The 21,679-nt window shown below is 40.7% G+C and overlaps 1 protein-coding gene across 1 annotated transcript in view; it reads left to right on the top strand.

The window, feature by feature from the left end:
* csmd2 (CUB and Sushi multiple domains 2) overlaps positions 1-21,679 on the top strand; it is a 227,600-nt gene that overhangs the window by 29,119 nt on the left and 176,802 nt on the right. The window contains exon 3 of the mRNA XM_056398872.1: positions 6,134-6,246. Within this exon, the coding sequence (XP_056254847.1) occupies positions 6,134-6,246 (113 nt within the window). The remainder of the gene's footprint in view (positions 1-6,133; positions 6,247-21,679) is intronic.

Here is a 21,679-nt window from a genome sequence, read left to right as displayed (position 1 = left end):
CTATGAAGTCTTTACACAACAGGTAGCACAATAATGATAATCGTCCCTTTGTGCTGCATGCTAAAAACTGTAACTAAACACCCTGTAACAAAAGAAAGTAGAGACAAAGAATGGACTTAATTAAAATCAGTCTAACATACAGTATATAACATAAGTAAATATCTAAAATGCAGGGCAGCTGTACCATGTTTGTGGTCGTTCTTGCAGGATTTCTTTCACCTTGTTTCCTGATTGCTTTCAATTGAGTCTCTCATGGCTGTCCTTATTTTCTCCTTGATCATTTACTACATACCTAGGGTGTCATAATTGCTCTATCCACTCGGGCACACACATAGTCTAGACACTCACACACACACACACACACACAGATGGACAGACCTGCACACCAGTAGCGGCGGGTAAACAGAAGCGTATCTCCTGGCTACCACTTAGCTTTGTCAGTTTCCTAGGGGCGAAAGTGGCACGACATTGAATTAGTTTTATTTTATCCCTAATTGTTTTCTGCCTGAGGATTATTGCAAAGCGATTTGTGCGGAGCAGGGGAAAACACAGTGGACGTGTGAACGTCACCTTGTTTCATTTGTCAGCCTTGATTTGTTTGCTGTAAGTGTAATTGACTTATGTCTCTACAAGGGGGAACAAATGAACAAAGAATGCAATTCTTTTATTTTTTTTAACTTCCTACCTTTACTGTTCGAGCTTTTATGTTGTTCATTTAAGGATTCAATACCAGTGCTTATAATGATTAATTTTTATGTCATATGTCATGTCCATAAATGCACGTCTGTGAGGAATATTCCTTTATTTCCTGTGTTATTTGCACTTTGCACTGTCGCTCAAAGTATTTAAATAATCATTCAAATACTATGCATGGCTGTTTGCATTTGTATTATCTGCTGAATATCCTGTATGTAACACAATGGGGGGGGGTGCACCCCACTATGTTGCCTCACAGGTATCTATGTTGGGCAAAAGCAGATAGCATCAGGACAATGTAATGCACTGTTAATGGAGTCCAGATAGCCTGGAGATAAACCAGTCACATCACTCACTCACTTGCTGACCGGTAGACACTCCAGGGGAAGTAAATCTGTATGAGAATGTGTGAGTGTGTGAGTGCGTGTGTGTGTCAAAGCCATAACTGCATACTTACTCCAACCCTTATGTAGAATTAGATTTAAATAAATAAATAAATAAAAAAGAAGACATAGACCTATCTCTTGCACAGAGTCCCATAACTCCTCCACTCTGTCATAAACACACATTCTTTAATTGAGCTGGTGATGGCTTTAGCTCTTCTGCACAGCAAATGACAACTAATCAGCCCTGTGTTGCCACCCGTGTCTTTTTATGACCCAAAAATGAACACAGCCGATGAGTAATGCATTCAGTCACCGTCCTGACACTGTAAATTATTCACTTGTTTTCATCTTCAGATTGTTTTTTGTCTTTCACCCTATACTTCACTCCCTACTCAGGAGTTTCTGTTCAATTATTTTGCTGTTTAAGTTTTCACACTTTGTCACCTACTTCATCTGTTCAAAGCTGCTCAACTCACTGCTAATATTTTATTCTCCCACTCCTTTATTCTTCGTCCTCTTGCCGTCCATTCCATTCCTTTCCCCCTTATATCAGCTGCTCTCCCTCTCCCGTCTCTCTAGAAACGCTGGCTTGTTAATGACTTCACTGCGGTTTGTCTCTCAGTTGGCGCCGACTGCGGTTGATTATCTCAACATCAGCATTCAGCCTCGGAGACATCTGATAGACTCTCCCCGCCCTTTGCTGTTCGACCTCGATGCGCAAACACCTTGTGATGTCACACGCACATGAATATTAACAAGCATTTGCATGCTAAAGCCTGTCCTTTTTTTTTTCCACAAGAAAGAAAATAACTGTTAGCCCATTTAATTCAGGAAGATGTCAGTCTTGGTTGAAATATTGATGGCTTGTGGGATCTGTGGAAGGCTGTGTATGAGATTTACAAATTGTTGCTGCCTCCAGCTAGTTTGTTGTGGAGCTGGGTTCTTTCTCGACAATGTAATGTGATGATGAACAGCCATAACAAGTGGGAATCTCTTAACAGACACTAAAATGTGGCACATTATATTGTCCACGTTTACAGTGATGAACATTTTAGAGTTCATGTAACCCCCGTGATTACTGGCAACACGTTTGCAGGCTCTCAGATTAAATACCATGAGCTTTTTAACTGAAATTGAGAGCGCTGAAGGCGAACCATAAAACTCTATCAAGGCGGGATCACGCCCTTGGGCAAAGTGATGTGGTACATTACAGCTTACCCAAAGAGAAAGGATGAGAAGGCTGATAGAAATACAGGCTAAGTGCTTGTGAAAGTCTTCCTATTAGCTGGAGGAATCAAATCATGTGTGTGGGAACCAAGTGCCATTTTAACCTCTGCAAAGCTACACACTCAGTTTTTCTTTTTTTTTTTCACTGTAAGGAGAGCCAATGATGAGTCATACACAGACACACACACACACACACACAAACTAAACTGTAACAGTTTGGCTTTTTTCCCCTTTTTTTGTTTTTTTGTTTTATATTTCAGTCATTTGACAACTTCAGTATAGTATACACACAAATACACATAAGAATACATACATAGTTCTTCACTCTGCACTTCTTCTCCCCCTGTCTCTCTTTCTTACCACCCATCATTTATTGGCTAATGTGTCCCTGCTACTCACCCATCAAAATCTTGCTGCTGTATATATTTTCCTTTTTTTTTTTCCTTCTCCCTCTTTTCTTCTGTTTTTCTTCCCTCATCTGTCCTTCTGCAGGAGAATCGGCTGTATCAGCACTGTGCTTACCTTCCACCCTTGAACACACACACACACACACACACACACACACACACACACACACCACACACACACACACACACACACACACACACATTGACTGAGTTTAAAGGACGAATGACCTCATTTAGTCTTGTCTGTTTACAGCTGTAAACACACATATATTTGGGGCAGATCACAAACACACACATGCACGAAAATGTTCAAATAACACTGCATGTATGTATGTGTGTGTGTGTGTGTGTGTGTGTGTGTGTGTGTGTGTGTGTGTGTGAGCATGAATCCCTGAATAGCTGTAAAGCATAATGAAGGACATTTCTCACCAGCCTCATAGTTGGAGTTTTCACATACTGATGCATTTCTCTCACCTACCTACTTTTCATATTCCGTCCTGCCTCAACCTGTTCTTCAGCGCTGACATCTCCTCATTACAATATCTCCACTATTTACCCATACAGCCATCTTTCTGCACACAAAGTCTGTCTCCCTCTCTGTCTGTCTCCCCCTCTCTCGTTCCCATGGGTAGTGGTTGGATAATTGGAAGCAGAGGTTCTTCATTGAGATGATGCTGAGGCCAGTCAGGTGGAAAGCCCTCTTAATAGACCTCTGCTCTCTCCATGCACACACACACACACACACACACACACACACACACACACACACACACACACACACTTATGCAAATACTTCCACACACATACACATATACTCTTTAGTGTGGATGCAGCCATCCGAAAATACACCTATTCTTCTCCTCGGAGGCCGTTATTTCAGAGATTACGCAGCTTTCCATACAGTAGAAACAACCTAAAACTGTGCTATTTTTCTCAACTTTATCTCTTTTTCTTTCTCTATTCCTGTCCCTCAATCTAATTCGTCCTCCCTCCATCAATTTACCATTCACTTGAGACACCTGTGCTGCATATCCCTTCTTTTTTTTTTGTATCGCTCAGTTGCAATCATATCTTGCATCTTTTTCTTGATAACAGGCAATCCCCCAGCTGGCTTTTTCACAATACCAGCTGCACGCCTCAGATTGCCACAGCCCATATCTCATGGCAATATTTAATCTCGCCTTCTCAAATGAAGCCTGTTTCTGTGTGTGTTTTCTGAAGGTATCCATTTTGTTTTCTCTTAGCTTAGAGAAATGATTTAGGGCCGTATCTGGCTCAAGCCAGATGATCATGATTTGGATGCGGCAAGAATCCCTTCCAGTTTGTAGATCCCTCCTCCCCATCTCTTCAGCCCCTCCATCATACCCTCTATCAACCTCCCCACCCACCCCTTCCTCGCAGTGTGCTGCTGAACCAAGATGGCTACCTTCCAACTCAATTTGCGGTCAGCGAAGGGGCTATTTGCATGAACATGTGTCCCATCGTTTAGCTGATATCCCACCGTGACAATCTCACAGAGAGGAGTGAAATCATGCATATATTAAAGTCCTCTTCCCTTTTTGGTCCAATTCATCTTTCCCGCACTGGTGTTTTGCAATTTTTCCCAACCTCCAATGTGATACTTAAGGATTAAGTGAAACACTGAGGCCTCTCTTAACACCTGGAGATAAAAGGGGGGGATGTAATAGACTGTAAAGAGTGGGATACACATGCAGTGAGAGAGTACATGTAGGAACAGAAAATGAAAATTAAAGTGACACCTCGGAAGGGAAATTTCAAGGATGAGTTTAAAGTAAGATGAGCAACATTGTCCTACAATCTGTAAAACACACACACACACACACACACACACACACACACACACACACACTTTCCTGTCAATACACAGATGAATCAACCTGTGGTGACTGGCGACAAATGAATGGTGGACACCTGTTTTTTTTGTTTTTTTAATAAGTATGTGCATGACTATGTGAGTACTGCCAGTATGTGGGTGGCAAACGTGAAATGGATTTGATAGCTGAACCTGGTGAAGCTGCTGCTTAAAGCTAATACGGCAAGGCTCATTACTCAAAACTATACAGTAGCTTGGATCCAACATAATTTTAGTACACTGGTTAATAGTCCCTCAGAGATTTTATTCGCCACACTACTTATTGCAGTATTTTATAGTGATTCGGTCTGGTTTTCACATCTGAAAATCAGGATAGCTTGACAATAGTTTGACTGGGTGATAGGGACACAAAGAGTAAGTTTGAACAAAGATTATATATAAGTGAGACTCAATCATGTAAAACATTATGTTAGGTCATGATAGTAAAAAAGCGCATACTATATCTTCTATTAATTCAAATTTAGTTCGTGCAGTTCACATTAGCACCACCAGAGGGCAGTAAAACGTCATCCATGACCATCCCCAATTAAACCACGTATTCTGAAAAATGACAAACAACGCTATGTCACACGTAACAGTGTTCAGGCTAGAGGTAGCTTAGCGAACAGATTGACGCATAAATTAACGATAGTGTTGACAGCTTTGATTCCTCCTGACCTTGGCTGCTTAGCTAAGTTTCAGAGGCTGGAAGTAGAAACTGCAACACAGACAGGAAATCTCCGGAGGTCCTGGTTCACAGGTGATACACTTGGCTAAATTACTGAGCTGACGTAGCAAAATATTTATTTAGGAAATATTAGCCAGTGATACCTAGCTACTAGCCCCGTTCCGGTTAGCGTTATCCACGCAGTGAAAGCGATAGCATTAGTTAGCAAAATGAGCGACCTAATGTTAGCTAGCAGCCAAGACAGTAACAGTGCTGAAATGAACTATAACAAATGGAAAAATGAAAAACAAACGTGCAAATAACATAGCCTCTTTCTACAGCTTGTCATTATTGTGCCATACTGATAGGAAAACAAGCTTTACAGAGACACCCAGCATGAAAAGAAAACAAAAAAAAAAACTTGTGGTGTGAAGTTGAGATGTACTCTGCTGCTATAAATAGCCAATATTTCCTGTTCCAGTTGAATTAGCCTACACATATAAAAACCGCCGGTTGGTTATTAGAAATGGTTGTTTACTCAGAGTCTGACAATTTTATGTTTGTTGCCTGTTCATCTGTTGGTTCATTCCCACACTGCTGTGTTTCTAATTCACTGTGGGTAAATGATTGCAGTTACTCTGTCTTCGCTGATGGAGAGAAATCTGTTGAGGTTTTCTGTCCTGTTGAGGTCTTGGCATTTTAATAATTTGTGGATGATTCAGAGCCTCGTTACACAAAAAGTTATCCTTGAATGCCTGAGGGAACAGCTGGCTTGATGGAAGCGGGCTTCATACCTGACCTTGTAACCAACTGTGCTGCTGATTGGATCTTTTTTTTCTGTCTGACCGTTATTGTCCTTCTGTCCATTTGTTCTCAGGTTAACGGGGTTCCAGCTGCCTTCACCCATTGTGAGTACAGGCTCCAGGCTTACACTGTGGCTACTGTCTGACTACGCAGTCAGTGGGCAGGGATTTAAAGCTGTCTATGAAGGTAACACAACTTTTTTGTTTTTGTATGTTTATATAATCTTTATATTTTTTCCTACAGCAGGAATGTGGATGTGATAAATTTAAGGTCACTCTCAAAGCCACACTAGTCACTTCTCAGATTTGTGAATGTTTGACTCACATTCAAGTCAGATCGCCTTTATTTCATCTCTGCATCATTGCTCTCATGTCAGTAATTTATGCCATTAATTTCAAATATTATGCGATCTTTCAGCCACTCTTGTCAGAGTTTTTGAGTTCAAAGGAAAAAGGCTTCAGTACTACTGAGCAAAACCTCTCAAATATCCGAACAAAAGGGAGAAAACAAAGCGTGAAGGAGAGAATATGGTATATACCGTGACTCATTCCAGAGCAAAAGTAGCAGTGTGCACTGAACTAATTGTATCGTGAGACGGTTTAATTCAAAGACAGTCTATCCAGATAGGTTATCATCTCTCCTTTCCCAGGCCAGGACAGGGACCTTTATCATGGTGACATGGAATGCTTTATGACCCATGGCGGGATGATATTAATGATGGCACTCTTCAAACCCACGCAGGAGGAAAGGCGAGCCTGGGGAGGAGAAGGAAATACAAGCCAGTGACTAATTAGGCTAATTACCTGACAGGAGTTTGTCAGTCTTTTTGAGATATTGTGAATGTGGGGATGTGGCTCGATGGAGCAACATCAAGTGACTCGGAGGGCCCAAGACCACATTCCGTGACCAGATAAAACCAAAGATAAAAGAGCAGAGAGACTGTTTGTTAACTCCACTGGGATGCAATTGGGGCATTGGGTGCCTTTCTTTCTCACCAGTGGAAACAAAACTGTCAGACTTGTCGAGCTTCTGACCTTGCATGATGAAATTGTCTCTCGTGGCAAAGTACTTTTGCAGAAATATTTAACACGAAAGTTGATATAGTAATTTAACACTGTAAATTATTGATTTTGCTAGTTTGGGCTTCGAGAGTATTACTTGAGCTTCTACTTTCTCTTAATTTTTTATCCTCATAAACACTCTCATGCACCCAGTGTACAGTCTATGACATACACATACATCAGTACAGCTAATAATATAAAATAATGTAAATCTTAAATCTTGTGGTGACTTTGGCGCCAGGGAGACCTGCTGAAGGATATCAAGCCTGTTAATCACCAGGGGACATGAGTGCAAAGCCATAATTACCTGTCACCCTCCTCATATGACACTGGCGAGACCAACTGCGATGACCCGTGTCACATGGGGAAAGAGAAAGGCCCCCGCCGTGCTGACATGTGATGCTGCCCTGTAGGTTAGAGGAGATATGCAAAGTACAGCATCATTTTACTGCAAGTGAATGGATGGAAGGCCACCCACAGTCTGCTTTTTATTACACAGCGCATGCACACGTGAACCGTAGCGCTCTGTTCCTTATTCCTCAGATAAGGCAGACCTGCAAACCCTTTTCTGCTTCCCTTCATTCAGTTTTGTTATATTCTATTCTGCTCTTCCCTTGAACCACTTTGACAATTTCCATGGCACACATACAGTTGGTTCTTTGACTTCTCTGTGCCACTGAAACCCCACTAGGGCTCCCTGGCACAAAGGCATGAGATAATGAACCCCCACCCCGTGGCTACACCTGTTTTTATCAGGTTACTGATTAGAATTAACATAAAGATTAAAATCAGCTGGCTGGTCAGATCAGCCTAGATAAACAAGCAAACAAACAAACAATACCTTCTGGGTATATTCCATGCTGACCAAAGTACATACTAAATAGGTGTTTTAAAAGACACATGTCACTCTAGCCATCTCCTTTGATATTTGTGTCTTGTGTCGAGTAATAGTCAAAAGATTAAAGGAAATTTTTAGGTTTTAATTTAAAATTTGGCCAAAGCATTTTCACTATAGAGCTTTTCTTCCTCTTATTTGGCAGTCTCATACTTGCTGTCGGCAGGAGTCATTTGAAGTTTCAAATAACTTTTCTGCTATTGAACTACCCAGGAAGCAGAGAAACACCAGGAAGATGTCACAGAACCGGACACACTGCTTTGTGATGCTTTGTATAAAGTTGGTTTGACCAGAAGCCACTGGCATAGAGCCACTGTTCTGCTTTGATTTGATTAGTTCACAGTTAGAAATAGTGCACACTGGTCAGCAGGGAACGAGTTTGTGAACAGGCAACAACCAAAGATTGAACATAATCAGAGATCTCACTGTGTATCTTCTCAGGGAGTTACTCATATCTGTAGCTTGAGCTCTGTTTGCCTTTTTTCTCATTTGGTTTTCTGTCTCAACAATTCTTGTTTATTTAAGCAGTTTGTTACACTCCATTTGAGCCATAGATACTCATAAACAAATAACTTGGTGCATGACCAGTCTTTTTCTTCTCTTCCAACTGCCCAAGTTGCCCTGTTTTGTAGCAGTAAAATGGGACGGGCAACCACAAGACTATATGCATAATGGAATTCTACAGTACATAATCTCATTTTATTGTCTGACAGAGAGCACTGTTTATTACTCCATGTCAATAGCTCCTCCTTAGCCGCAGTCCTTAATGGACCAAGTTATACCATAACCAGCCTGTCAAATGATGTGTTTATTTCAGGGCATCTTTGTTATTATATAATTATATAATTTACAATTTCAGTGCAATTTGGCAACACAAACTCTCTGCTGTCAGGTTTTTTTTATTTTTTATTTTTCGCTTCTTTTCCCCAAACAAAACAGTGCTAGTCCAAGTGGTGTGTGCGGAAAGTAAACTTTCGAATAATGTCTGTTAGAGCAAAAAGTGCCACTTGTGTTTGTCTGGCATTACTCAGAAAGTAGTTTGGTTATGTCACAGTTGTGCTTCAGCTGCTTCATGTCTCTGGTTTAAGTGGAAGTGTGTCAGAAGTGAGCAGCCAGATGTTTAGTTTAGCTTATTTTTTAAACATCAGCTTACATCTGGAATACAGTGAATATATAGAGATACTAAACATAAATACATATAAATTCATATACTTCTTTTCACACATCTTAATCCTCTGCTCCTAGAGTAGACATCTGTAATTACGGGTTTTCCCAGGGACAAGATTGAAATTTAGGCTATTGTAGTTGCAACAAAAGATTGTGGGAATTGATCTCACTCCCTTTGTCTTATGCTAAAGCTTCATGGACAGGAAATCACTGTTCTGTCTTTAGCTGTTGTGTCTGCCCATAACATGTGAGCCCCTGCATGGCCAAAGACAACAACTGTTGTACTTGGCTTTGTAGTAATGGAGGGCTTGTACTTAGCTGTTGTCTAGATGGGATCAATCTATCTGTGATTATGTTTCTGTGCACATATGTGCATACATTTGTCTGTGTGCCTTTTATATGTCTCTGTGTAGATGTCAGTGGGTATGTGTGTGTGGCTTTTACTCACTGGACATCCATCCATTCTCTCAAATAGGATAAATGTATTTTTTCCTTAGCCTGGCTGCCTTTTCTCAGCACAGCTTTTGGCAGTAAAACCTCAGTGTTCTACAGCCTCTTTTTTTATTAGATCTGTGCTCACCGTCCACCATTTTGGTGCGAGCCCATCTCGTCTATATTAGATATCTGTTCTGTTTCAGCCCACACTGCAATAAGCCTAAGTGCTGCATAGTCCATCTCCCCAACACACTGCGTAATGGCCGAGACCACTCTGGAATCTCTCCCCTCTCATCACCATGGCAACCACCAGACTCCTTTTTTCTGTCTTATTCTTCTCTTTCTCTTCTCCATCTCTTTGCAAACTCTTTATTCATGTTTAATCTGTAGCCATAGAGAAGGAGGCTAACGGAGGCAAAGGGAATTAGAAACATTTGCTGAGCTTCTGAAAATATCTACTGGGAATAGAAGAGAAGTCTTATCTTTTCATGTCTTAGTGCATTCCTTACGCTCCACCATTGGACTGTTTTCTCTCCATCTTTTTCCTCTCCTTCCTCAGTCCTCCTCTCCCCTTTTTTCCTTCTGCACCGCAAATCTCAACCTCAGTGCCTCCCATATTTTGTTGCCTTTTCCCTAATGTTATCACTCGCTCTCCCTCTCCCTCTTGAATATTAAAGTACCGTGATGATTATCCAGTCATGTGTTGCCAAGTTTCTCCTCCGTCTGTGTCTTAGTTGCATAGTCAATGTGCCTCCCAACTGGGTCAGCCGAAGAAAAAAAAAAAAACACAGCCAGCCCTGCAGCACGACTCAAGCAGTCTGCCTCCTCAGCATTAAGTCACTGCAGGTGTCTGAAATATGAAAAAAAGGACAATATTTTATCAGTCCTGCATGTATTTGTTTCTCCAATTTTAAATTAATTACTTACAGAATATGTAAGGCCTGGCTCTGAGGGGAATTATAAATGCGTCTATATTCTATGTATTGGTAGTACTGTATTAAAAACAGAATAAAATGAGAATCAATCATACAGTATTTGCTGTAACAATAAGTCACCATAGGTTTTTTTCCTAAAGCGAGTAAAAGAGCAGGAGAGGGAGTCCTCCCAGCATCACAGCTTTCTCCTGCATCCATCAGAGCTGATCTACAATAGTGTCTCTATCGTCTCCCCCTCGACCCCCCCCCCCCCCCCTTCATATTAGCATGAGTGAGAGGAAGGTGGGGGCTGAGTCGATGAGGGTGATGAGAGAGCTGTGAAGCATGAGTGGGTCCAGTGCCTGATTGAAAAATGAGGCCTGTCCGCTTAAGTCAGGAAGTTGGCCAAACAAAAGTGTGATGACAAAGGCGAAAGAACAGTATAAACCTGGATCAAATCCCACAGTCCAGGGACTAACACACAATTTAACTTAGGGGGTGTATTATCATCCTGTTTGTATGTATAATTTAAAGGAAGGGGTTGAGGGGCTTTTATAACCTGCTGAGCACCTAGGAGATGCTTTCTTATTTGCTCTTGTAAAATCGGCTTTGATTAGGAAAGATGCACAAAAGTAATTGTTTGCCAAAGAGCAATTTACACTGGATGACCTTGATTTCATATTCAGCATCCTTCAGCAGCCCTATTATAGTCCCGTCTTTTTTCTATTAATATATACCGCCTTCATGCAATATTAGCAATGCAGTCTGCTCTTTACAGATTGTATTTGGCTACTATTGATGTGGTCCACATTTTGATTAAATGTGACCAGTAGCCTCCAGCATGAAACAATCATGACTGTGTAAGAAGAAAACAAACAAAAAAAAAACAAGCAAACATAAAGAACATGCCTATAACATGTGTACACAAATTAGTCCCAAATGTTGTCTGGCCTGCTGCAAATGACTCTTTGATTATTTTTAGTAATGCACACACACTTGTGTGTCAGTGTTTGCATTTGAATAAGAATATGGCCGTTGCACATGCAGTATGCTTGTTTGTGTTGCCCAATCATTCCACGGATGACTTTGTAGCTGTTATGGAGCCTTTGCCCTGTCAGGAAGCATTAACATTGGTTTAACTGGTGCTCAGAGATTTGGCACACAGTTGCGGGCTATTGTCATATTATTGTTATTGCTGTGTCAAAACAAGCTCAGCTAAAAATGGAGCTAAACTGGAGCTGAAGTTAATTTAACATGGATGAGTCAAAGAAACCACATATAATGAGTAAGTTGTGTAATGATGGAATTGCTAGTTTGGATGAAAATAAACTACTAGTTTCAGTTTGGCATGTGTTTTTAGTGTACTATATCAAATACATATTGGTATATCTCAGTTGTAAGGATCAAATAGTTTTATTTCAAATTTGTATTTCAATATGTTAATATATTGTAGTTTCCATTTAACTACTTAATTACAAAGTTTGTTCACATTTACATTTGTATTGAAATGCAAATTTGAAATGCAACTATGCCTGTCTCAATTCACCTCACGCTAATCACAGAGCTAATTATTGTGAGTGAGTAGTACCTCCATGTGGTTAATTTTGTGAAGGGTTACATTCCATGAATTCAGTGTATTATATGGCATTGAGCTTAATCTTTCATACTGTATAAAAACACATGCGACTCAAAGGGGCCCTTCTGATGGCATTGTGTTTCACTAAGCTTCAGTTTGCCTTGCATCTCTCATTAGAGCTTGCTGCCAATTGAAATGGTAGCAAATAGTTCAATTGGCATTGGGTCTGATGTTTTGGATGGAGAATCATTTAGATCAGAAATATATGATTGCTTAAATCAAATTGCAACTTAAAAATGGTATCCTTACTATAGCACAGCATTATGGTAAATACATGATTTATATAGTGTATAGTGAGTGTTGTGTACATAAGGCCCGAATGCTGCTAACTTCCATGAGATTGCTCTCTACACAGGTTATAAATGCATTTTGCGTGTGTGTGGGTGTGTATGCATGCACATATGCACAACAGTCATTCCTCAGCTGTGAAAACAAGGAGGTCAGTGCCACTGCATGTGCATGCTAATCAGTTTCCTCTGTCTGTTTTTCACACACAGTAGCGAGATTTTCAAACTGAGGTTGGCTTTTTCTCATCTGCTAGAATGTTGGGATAGAAGAGAACAATGATAATAATAACAATTATAATAATAATAATTTACAATTTTGAAGCAGGCATGGCATATTGCAAGTTTTGCTGTCCTGATGACTCGACCTCTAATTATGCTACGAGTCTAAAAGGGAAACATGAGAAGGACAAGAAAGAAGTAATTTTCATTTCATAAAATTAATCCCAATACAAATATGTTAGTCTTAATTTCACTGCTTATTGGGTGATTATTTGATCGCTCTACAGGAAGCAATGCTCTCTAGTACACTTAGACAGAAGTGAGCACATGCAGCTGAACCCAGAACACAACTAGCATTTGCCTTTTTAACACATTGTTACAGGTTACATGTGTTTTACAATAGCTTCTACTTAGCAATCAGTACCTGCTTAATAACCAGGTATTCCTCTGATGAATGGCTATACAGCCTGATGGAAATCTGATTTTATGGCCCTTATGGCTCCAGTTTCAAGTCTCAATTCCAATTCATCATATTAATCAGCTTGTTTGTTCCATACTGATGCAAATGCAGAGAATTTGACCCAACTTTAATTGCTATTCTTGCTCAAGTGGTGCGAACCTTTTAATATGAACCTTTAATGTGACTGTACAACCTTGAACAGAGGAATTCAGTGGGTTGGCACATTTTCAAAGCAAAGCTTCACAACATCTAGTGCAAAAAATAAATGTATGTTTCCTCAAGACAAGGCCTCTGATTCAACTAATCAGTACCCATGTACTTGTGGCCCATAATTTATTATTGCCCACTGTTGGAGAGAATGCAGTTTTTTCCCCTCCTTTAGTTCAGTGCTGCTGTTATTGGACCTCTTATAAACAGCAGCTTCATCATGCTGTATTAGTGGCAAAAGACTATGCTACTTAGCACCCTCCCATTTGAACACCTATATGTAATTTATCTTTAATGTCATTAGTTACACCATTGTTTGACAAGTCAAAATTTCTGCCCTAAGGAAGGTTTATTACAGTGAGTGAAGTGTTGTTTCACAACCTGCAGTAGCTAGGTTGCAGAAATTATATTTGTTCTCTGGATTGACTTTGTTGTCTGTATCTAATAAAAATATAGCTCCTTAGGAGACGGATAATTTGTTTCAGTATGAAGAAAAAGCCAGTCAGAAAATAAAAATTAAGGATATCTGACAAAATGAATATGCCCAACTGATGAGTTCAGCAAGAGGTTTAAATACTGAATGACAGAATATGGATGAGGATAAAGGGCATCAAGTCCCTTAACATCCTGTATTATTTTTCAGACATCACCAGTCTGTCACTGGAGTTGTGCAGTTGCCATAGCAGCACCGAAACCTTTTTTTGATTTGGATTGTAAATGGCATCCATGTAATAGTTCAATAGAGCCTTGAACAGAAACCTACTGCAAGACATTAGAGCCATGTAGATGCCTCCAGACTTGGCCACCCTCCATATTTTTTTGTGTGTCCACAGGCATATTAAGATTCAGTTTTTGTTTACTGATGTCTGCTCTTGCACATGTAGTGACTCAGCGCTGTTATTTCCATACTATTTTCCAAACCATGTGGGTGAAATCCTGTTATGGAGTTTCTGCAAACAAAACTGTTTGTATGTTTTCCTGAGCATGTCCTCAGTGACCAACCAGGTTCAGATCATTTTGATTCTATGTTTTTCTGCTTTATGGATTGCAAAACCCTGGCCTACATATATATATATATATATATATATATATATATTGCAGCATTGCAAGCCTTCTATTAAGCCCTCTAACAGACCAGTTTTTAGTTTGCAATTTTTCCATAAGCCTATTTAAACCTAACGCGACTATTATTTATTTTTCTGAGCCTTTGCTGCATGTTGTTACAGTTATCTGTAAAACACCAGCTTCAGTAAAACTTTTGAACTTTGGAATGTCACTGCAGTCCGTGTAATTGATTGCATATAGTGTGTCACTCTTTTTCAGAAAAGCCAAAGCAAATTCAGCTTTTTTTGGACACAATAGTCCCCCTAAAAAAACCGTGGTGATTCTGGTTGGACTGTTAATTACACACCTGCACTCACAAGAGCAGGATTTCATTTTAATTTTGTCATAGAGACAGTGGGTCCAATGTAGTTGCTGCACAAATTAAGAGCTGCTCCAAGCAACAATTGGATTCTTTATGTGTCTTGGATATGTTTTATCACATGGTGCAGCTTCTGCTCAAGAGAATGCCACAGTGACAGGCAGATACGCTGTAAGAGAAAGAAGTGCTTCTCATGTTAAATAGAAACCCAGTTCTTATGGCTAATTTTACTGAATGTATGTACTCATTTTCTTGGAGACTGCGTGCTGTCTGGCACGTCTGTGTAAGCAGAGCTTCAGCTCTGGCAGATTGTAGCTGTTATTAGTGTCTGGCATGGGAATCGGCCGCCAGCGTGTCTGACCGTTAAATGCTTCTGACACTTAATTAATGGTTGATTGTTGAGCGGCATTTCTCCGTCAGCCTAATGAAGACTGTTTCGGCTCACACGCACACAGTTATGCAAACACACACGCACGCCATTCACACACAAACCTACGCAAACACATACTACTACATCTTGCATGCACAGTGACTTTCACAAACACACTATACATCAATATTCCAATACACGAGAAACATTTAAACAACTCTCCAGAACTGTTGATGAATTTTGTGCATCTTACACACAGTGCATTCGTATTTTAAGTCTGTTTTTCATATCTACCACTAAATCAGTAATTAGCTTCTTTTTTTTTTTTTTTGTGAATAATTCAGGATGAAAAAATAATGTTTTCTGGCTCCATTTCTTTGTATCTTGTATTGTCCGTAGAGACACTTAAATGTTTTTGATTCCCGCACAATTTGAATTATTTGTATACTCGTCAGAAGAGTGAAGTTAAACACCAGCTCCTTACACTTAGTTCGAGTGTAATCATGCATGACATTGTTGTTAACTTAAATGACTGGTGCGGTTGGGTTAAGATAGTGATGTAGTTGTTGAAACCCTTCCAGCTGTCTCCCTCCCTGCTTCACATTATGTTAATGTTTGATACTGGATCCCACATCTGTGCCTTTTTGGGATTATTTTTCATATTTTCTTTATTCTTTTCTCTCTTTTTATAGAACTGACATGAGCTAAGAGAGCTCTTGACAGTTCCCATTGCCCCGCAAGTCATTGCCAGGCACGTCTGCTCTGCACAGCACTGCAAGACATACTCATTTTTTTGGGTCTCTACTCTCATTCCTTCTTGCCCTCTATTTGTTTTCTGGGTGAATTGGCGGATAGACAGGGTCTAGTCTGTGGTCAGGACAAGTTGTTGTTTTGCTCTCCAGATAAAACAGCACTCCCACACCATAGCTGCACTCAGACACACGGACACATTTGCGCACAGTAGACATCCAAGCGCACCCATTCACGCAAGTGGACACAGGAGTGCACACTCAGACATAGCATGATGTATCTGCTGCTCGGTGGAGCATGCACGGAAAGGTCATCCTTCCCTGAGAACCCAATGCTTTGGTTGAGTTTGTTTGCAGTGCCTTGGAGCAGCCCAAAAAGTGTGAGCATATGTCCAACTATAACACCAGTTCTCTATACTGTAACTGCCTGCGTGGGCGACTACATATGTATTTCTTACTAGGGATAAGACAGGGTAGAAAAGTAAATGTGTGCTCACTGACAATATTATAATTGTTTGGAAAAAGCCAATAGCCAGTTTGGTTTATGAGAAGATGGCTTGAAAATGCAGGCCGTTTACACGGCATAAGTTATGTCCATAAATATGCAAATAATGAAATTGAGAGTGTGTTTTTTAATTCTGTGCTGCAGCAGGAGACATGGGTGTGTGGTTTTTTCTATGATCACTATTCTCTGCTCCTCTCTTGTAAAGATTTGTTTCCTGCAGTCCCTTCTTTGCCACCTCATGCATCATCCAGCTGGGAACAAAATTTGAGCTCTGCCATTGTTTGTCCAGCTTCCAGTATCTGTGTGAAAGATTCTATGTCTCTAACTTTATAGAGAAAATGGCAAAAAAAAAAACAACAACAATCTTAATCACACCTTAATAGACCTGAAAAGTTAGTATGTGATAAAACAAGAAAAATGAAGTGCTTGTAGACCACTTTAAATGGAAAGGTAAAATCAATAATTAAAATCCAACCATGAAAATAGATGAAATCTGTGAACATTCCCTCTCGTGTTTCTCTCACACTGCAAGCGTGAAAAACAGCCACCAGTCCCTCTGGAGATGTGACCCTGTGTTATGGGGATGTTTGAATGAGCGCCTGGAGCAAGCAGACTGTGTTGTGTGTGTGTAGTTATGTGTGTGTATGTATATTGTGCCTGCATGAGAATGCATATGTGTGGGACTTTGGAACGGGCTGAACACATGTTGGCGGATCACAGCAGAGGAAGCCTGTCCCACTGTGGGGCAGTGACTGAGGTGTGAGCAGTGTGACAATGGCACAAAGTGACAGACAGACTGAGGCAAATACTAGGGCAGTGGGCGGGATGTGCTGGCAGTATCGTATATCTGTTTATGTGAGCGAGGGCGTGCGGCTGTATGGTTTTCTATACTGCACATACAGGCTGTAGAAGGTTGTCTGTGTGCAGCCAGGAAGAGTGAACATTGAGGTGTTTCTTGCATGCCTGTCTTTATTTTAGCTTCTGTGAAAGGCCGTCTGTGCTCCCTGCTGTTTCCACTCTGACAGACTACACACTGACAGGGCCTACCCTCACTGCATCCAAACAAAGAGAGAGAGAGATGGTGAGTAAGGAAGACACACGAGAAAAGAGACATCAGCTGGTGGATAGGGGGTTAGCTGCAAGGAATTGAAGGGGAGATCGAAAGGTAGAGAGGGAAAGGGACAAGAAAATAGGAAAAACAGGAATACAGAAATAGAAAAATAAGAGCTATAAGTCTGAGAGATAGAAAGACAAGAATGACTCAACTGTGAGGTTATGGATGAAGCTATGAGAGAATCTTCTTCCTCCGCCCTGTTGGAGACGCATTGTCACGAAAAGCAGGTCAGAGGAACACAAGGAACACCACACGGCACATTTGCTGCACCGCTACTCATGCACAGCGCTCACCCTTCTCCACAGCCATGCATTTTTTAGCCAGTGAGCTCATCTCCCCCCAAAAAAAAAAAAAAGCACCAAGAACGCGAAGTGCTCTCCCCTCTCTGACATAGCACTTTGTTATTGGGTTTTGACTGCATAAAATGTCACCCAAAACACCTCATCCCCTTTACCTGTTTTGTTTGACTTCTCCAAAAGGTTGCTAGTGTTGTTATTCCTTCGCTGTTTATGTGGGGTACCAGTCTGGCACACTAATTCTGCCACTTTATGAAAGTGTGTAATTAAGCGCCTCGGTTGGCCCCTTGTAAATGTCATCTGCTCAGCCCTGTGGATCGTAGACTTTGATGTAATTAATTCCAGCCTGAGATAACCCCCATCAGCCAACTTGCTGTAAGTAAGGGTGATAGTTCACCTTTTGAAACTGCGCCCTCTTTTCAATGAAGGGTGTTTGGATAAATCCAATTCTGTGTACGATGTGCTCAGTAATTTCAGTAACAGGAAGTGAGTTAGTGATCTAAGTGACTTGTTTTTTACTTTCAACTTGCAGAGCCTTGTAATAGTGGCCGACAATCAAATACTGTTAGCTTTGTTGTTTGTGTTGGTTTGAACTTTAAGTTTCGGTGCACCCTGTCTAGTTTTTTCTCTTTTTCTCTTGCTTGAAGATTGAATGAGTATGATAAGTTTTCAGTCACAGTGGCAATTAATGACTTTGGCTCGATGTTTGGCTAATGGTACCTCAAAAGTTGATAAATCATAGGAAAAAAGAAGTCGAGAAAAGTCACCTTGAGTGGAGAGACAAAAAGGCTTATTAGTTTAGTGTGTGCGTTTTGTGGGAGATTGTCATTGGTGAGTTTTATAAGATGTTGCTTATTAACACAACTGTGAGCTGGCCAACCTAAAAATTCAAATCTTTGTTAGATTTGACCATTTAATGTCTGAACTTTATATCTTCCTCTTTCTAACTTCCATTCTCCTGCTTCCTGTCTCGCTCCATCTGTCTTGCCCTCCCTAACAGTCATTTTTTATCCTCCTCTCCCGGCCTCTATCTCTCATCAGGATTAGTCTCCTTTGCTTGTTAGTGTTCTAGCTCTTTTTCTCCCTCACTCCCACGTTTGTCTCTCCGTACAATCCCTGTTTTGTGTGGATTAGTGCCCGTATTGTCCTCGGATTAGGGTGTCATTGTTTCTGAGCTGGGATGAGGTAAAGACGTGCTTCTGAATATGCGTGAGTGCGTGTGTATACAGTATGTTCAAGTGTGTATCCGGATTTGAAACCAAGGTGACGAATCTTCTTTTGTACATGGCGCTTTTTTTTTTTTTTTTTGGTACAACACACAAGCAGCACAAAGTAGAATGCTTTGTGTAGTGCCTGACAGAAAGCTCTGTGACTTATGTGCCCTTTTCTTGTTTATTTAATTGCCATTTGTCTTCTTCACTGCCAAGTGTCGATGCAAGAGTATGTGTAAGCAATATAGTTGAAAAAGCTTGGAACTTGGAGCGAATTAGTGTCCACTTATGGTCAGGTAATTGAAAGGCCAGACTAGAATGGGAGAGAGCTCAGGGGTGAGGAAGTGGAGATGGGAGATGTGTGTTTTCATGTCATGCTCAGTCACTCATCATAGACTGCAGCAAGAGAGCAGGAGAGAGAGTATAGCACTATTATAGGAGGTAGGTACCGCAGGTGGGAGGCAGGGGAGGCCTGTAGATATGCTGAGTATTGACATGCACAAACTCTAGGCAATACCATATCAGACTTCTCATCTATTGTTTGTGACAGTATGGTATTTAATGGCTTATTTACTCTCCTCTCCCGCAGGTAAATTGGTGTGACAGTTTATTGATCCAGAAAATGTTCAGCTGTTGGAGTTAAAAAGTTATTCAGAAAGACAGTGTACAGTGTAATCATCCTATCTTTTTTGTTGGGTATTTTTTGCCATCTTTTGGTTCCCCTCAATTGCTTTTTTCCACAATTAGTTTGATTGGAATTAAACTTTTAACAGCATGAAGTGTATTTACTGAAGACTCCAGTGTAGGCGACTTCAATAAACCGGCATTTATCGTTAAGCATCTGTGTAATCTAATACATCATTAAGATTGCCTTGCATGCATGTTACCATCCATGATGAAATACCCAGTGACGGTTATGAACAGTAACCAGTGCATTCCACTCTTTCATTGCTTTAATTGATATCAACCAAGCAGCTCCTTCTTGGCCACTGTGTTTTAATCATTTCTCTGTTTACTAGGCTGCTGTAATGCGCAGCCATTCATCAGACTGGACTTATCGATCTGCCATTACCAATTCCCTCCACTCATCCCTTTCAGACTTTATTGACTGTTGAGTATTCACTTGTTAGCCACCTAAATGTCAAAGGTCAAATTTAAGGTCTTGTACATTTGTTCTGGGAAGTTGTGAGTGTAGTCGAAGATTTGTTGATTGAGTCTTCGTATAGATTTCTTGGATGACATTTTAAAATCTGTTCGTAAATTTAATTGAATTACCATGGCTGTTAATATACTCATACTGTACATCTGAAGTGATGGTTACTGACTAGATATAGGTTTGCTGATTGTTCTGTATTGGATTGTGAATAATTCAGTCCATACTGTGATAAATTGCAGTGCTGAATCTTTACAATGGCGCACACAGACACATGAGCCAGGAGAAAAAAAAATGTGGACAAAAATGTAGACTTATACACAAGCACTGAATAATATCATCCCCGCAACACAATCTCACGGGTCAGCTGTGTTTGTTCTAGTTCCCCTTCATTTATAGAGAATCAATGTTTGCCGTACTCAGTTGCATTTCCACTGTTTTGACGCCGACAGCGGAGAAACAGCCTGGGCCATTTCAGGTTGATTTACTGGAGGGAAGAGAGACAACAGGGAGGTATCATGGAGAAACAAACCTTCCTCCACAGACTGCTTGGAAGTAGACAGATACCTTCACCAGTCACACAGACACTGGGCTTTTAGCTGATTTGTGTTCATCCTTTGAGTTGATTTGTGTCCCTCTCTTAGTGTGTCTCACTGTCCGCCTCTGTGTGTTGGCCTGATAGGCTCTTGCTGAATCTCACGGTGCAAACGCACCACCGCTGAAGCGTAAAGCGAAGGCACACCTGTTTGTTTTGTGTTTGTCTCTTACCCATCATTTGGCATCGCTACCTGCTCTATTTGGGGCCTTAATTCACAGTTGCTGTTGTAGTGTAATGATGCAAGGACGGGGGAACAGGCTGAGGCGTTGTGTCAAAGGGAGGAGACGTGGAGAGGTTTGGGCGAGCCATCTTTTGTAAGAGTGGGTGGGAAGTAAATTGCCATCTTTTGTGTGGGTTAAAAGTGGAATTCTGCTTTGCATACCCTGTATTTCTGGGTGTGTAGCTTCTGTGTTTTGAGCGACAATGAGATGATCACATGGTTTATTGATGATCTTTTCTTGGATCACATCTAAATGCCACACGATTTAGCTGCAGCCTGAACATGGAGCTTTCTTTACACATTTCCCATAATGTCATGTGTATGGATTTACACCGCTGTTCATTTTCACAAGATATGGGAATGAATATAATGTATTTGATCATAGTCTATCCTTCTGGGCCACATGTATTGGTTTCTGTTACAAAATAACTGTCTTTTTGTGATGCCTAAGTTGAAAGGAAACATACAGAATGAAGCAAACATTGACTATAGAGTGGTACATCTCCGGGGAACAATAGGTCTGAAATCAAAAGAAGAGACTCGCTTGGGGAATACCGGGTGGGATTTGGATGAAACAGGGAAGCAGTAATACCAGTAACATCAAGTCCTGATTTGTGTGGCGCTGGAGGGAGTAGAGGAAGAAAAGGAACACTACAGGGTATGTAGATAAGATGCCTACATAATATACATCTTATAGAA

Source organism: Seriola aureovittata, chromosome 16, assembly GCF_021018895.1.
Source record: "Seriola aureovittata isolate HTS-2021-v1 ecotype China chromosome 16, ASM2101889v1, whole genome shotgun sequence".
Lineage (NCBI taxonomy): Eukaryota > Metazoa > Chordata > Actinopteri > Carangiformes > Carangidae > Seriola > Seriola aureovittata.
The sequence above is the reverse complement of the archived record's forward strand: the minus strand, read 5'-3'. Positions and strand labels throughout refer to the sequence as shown.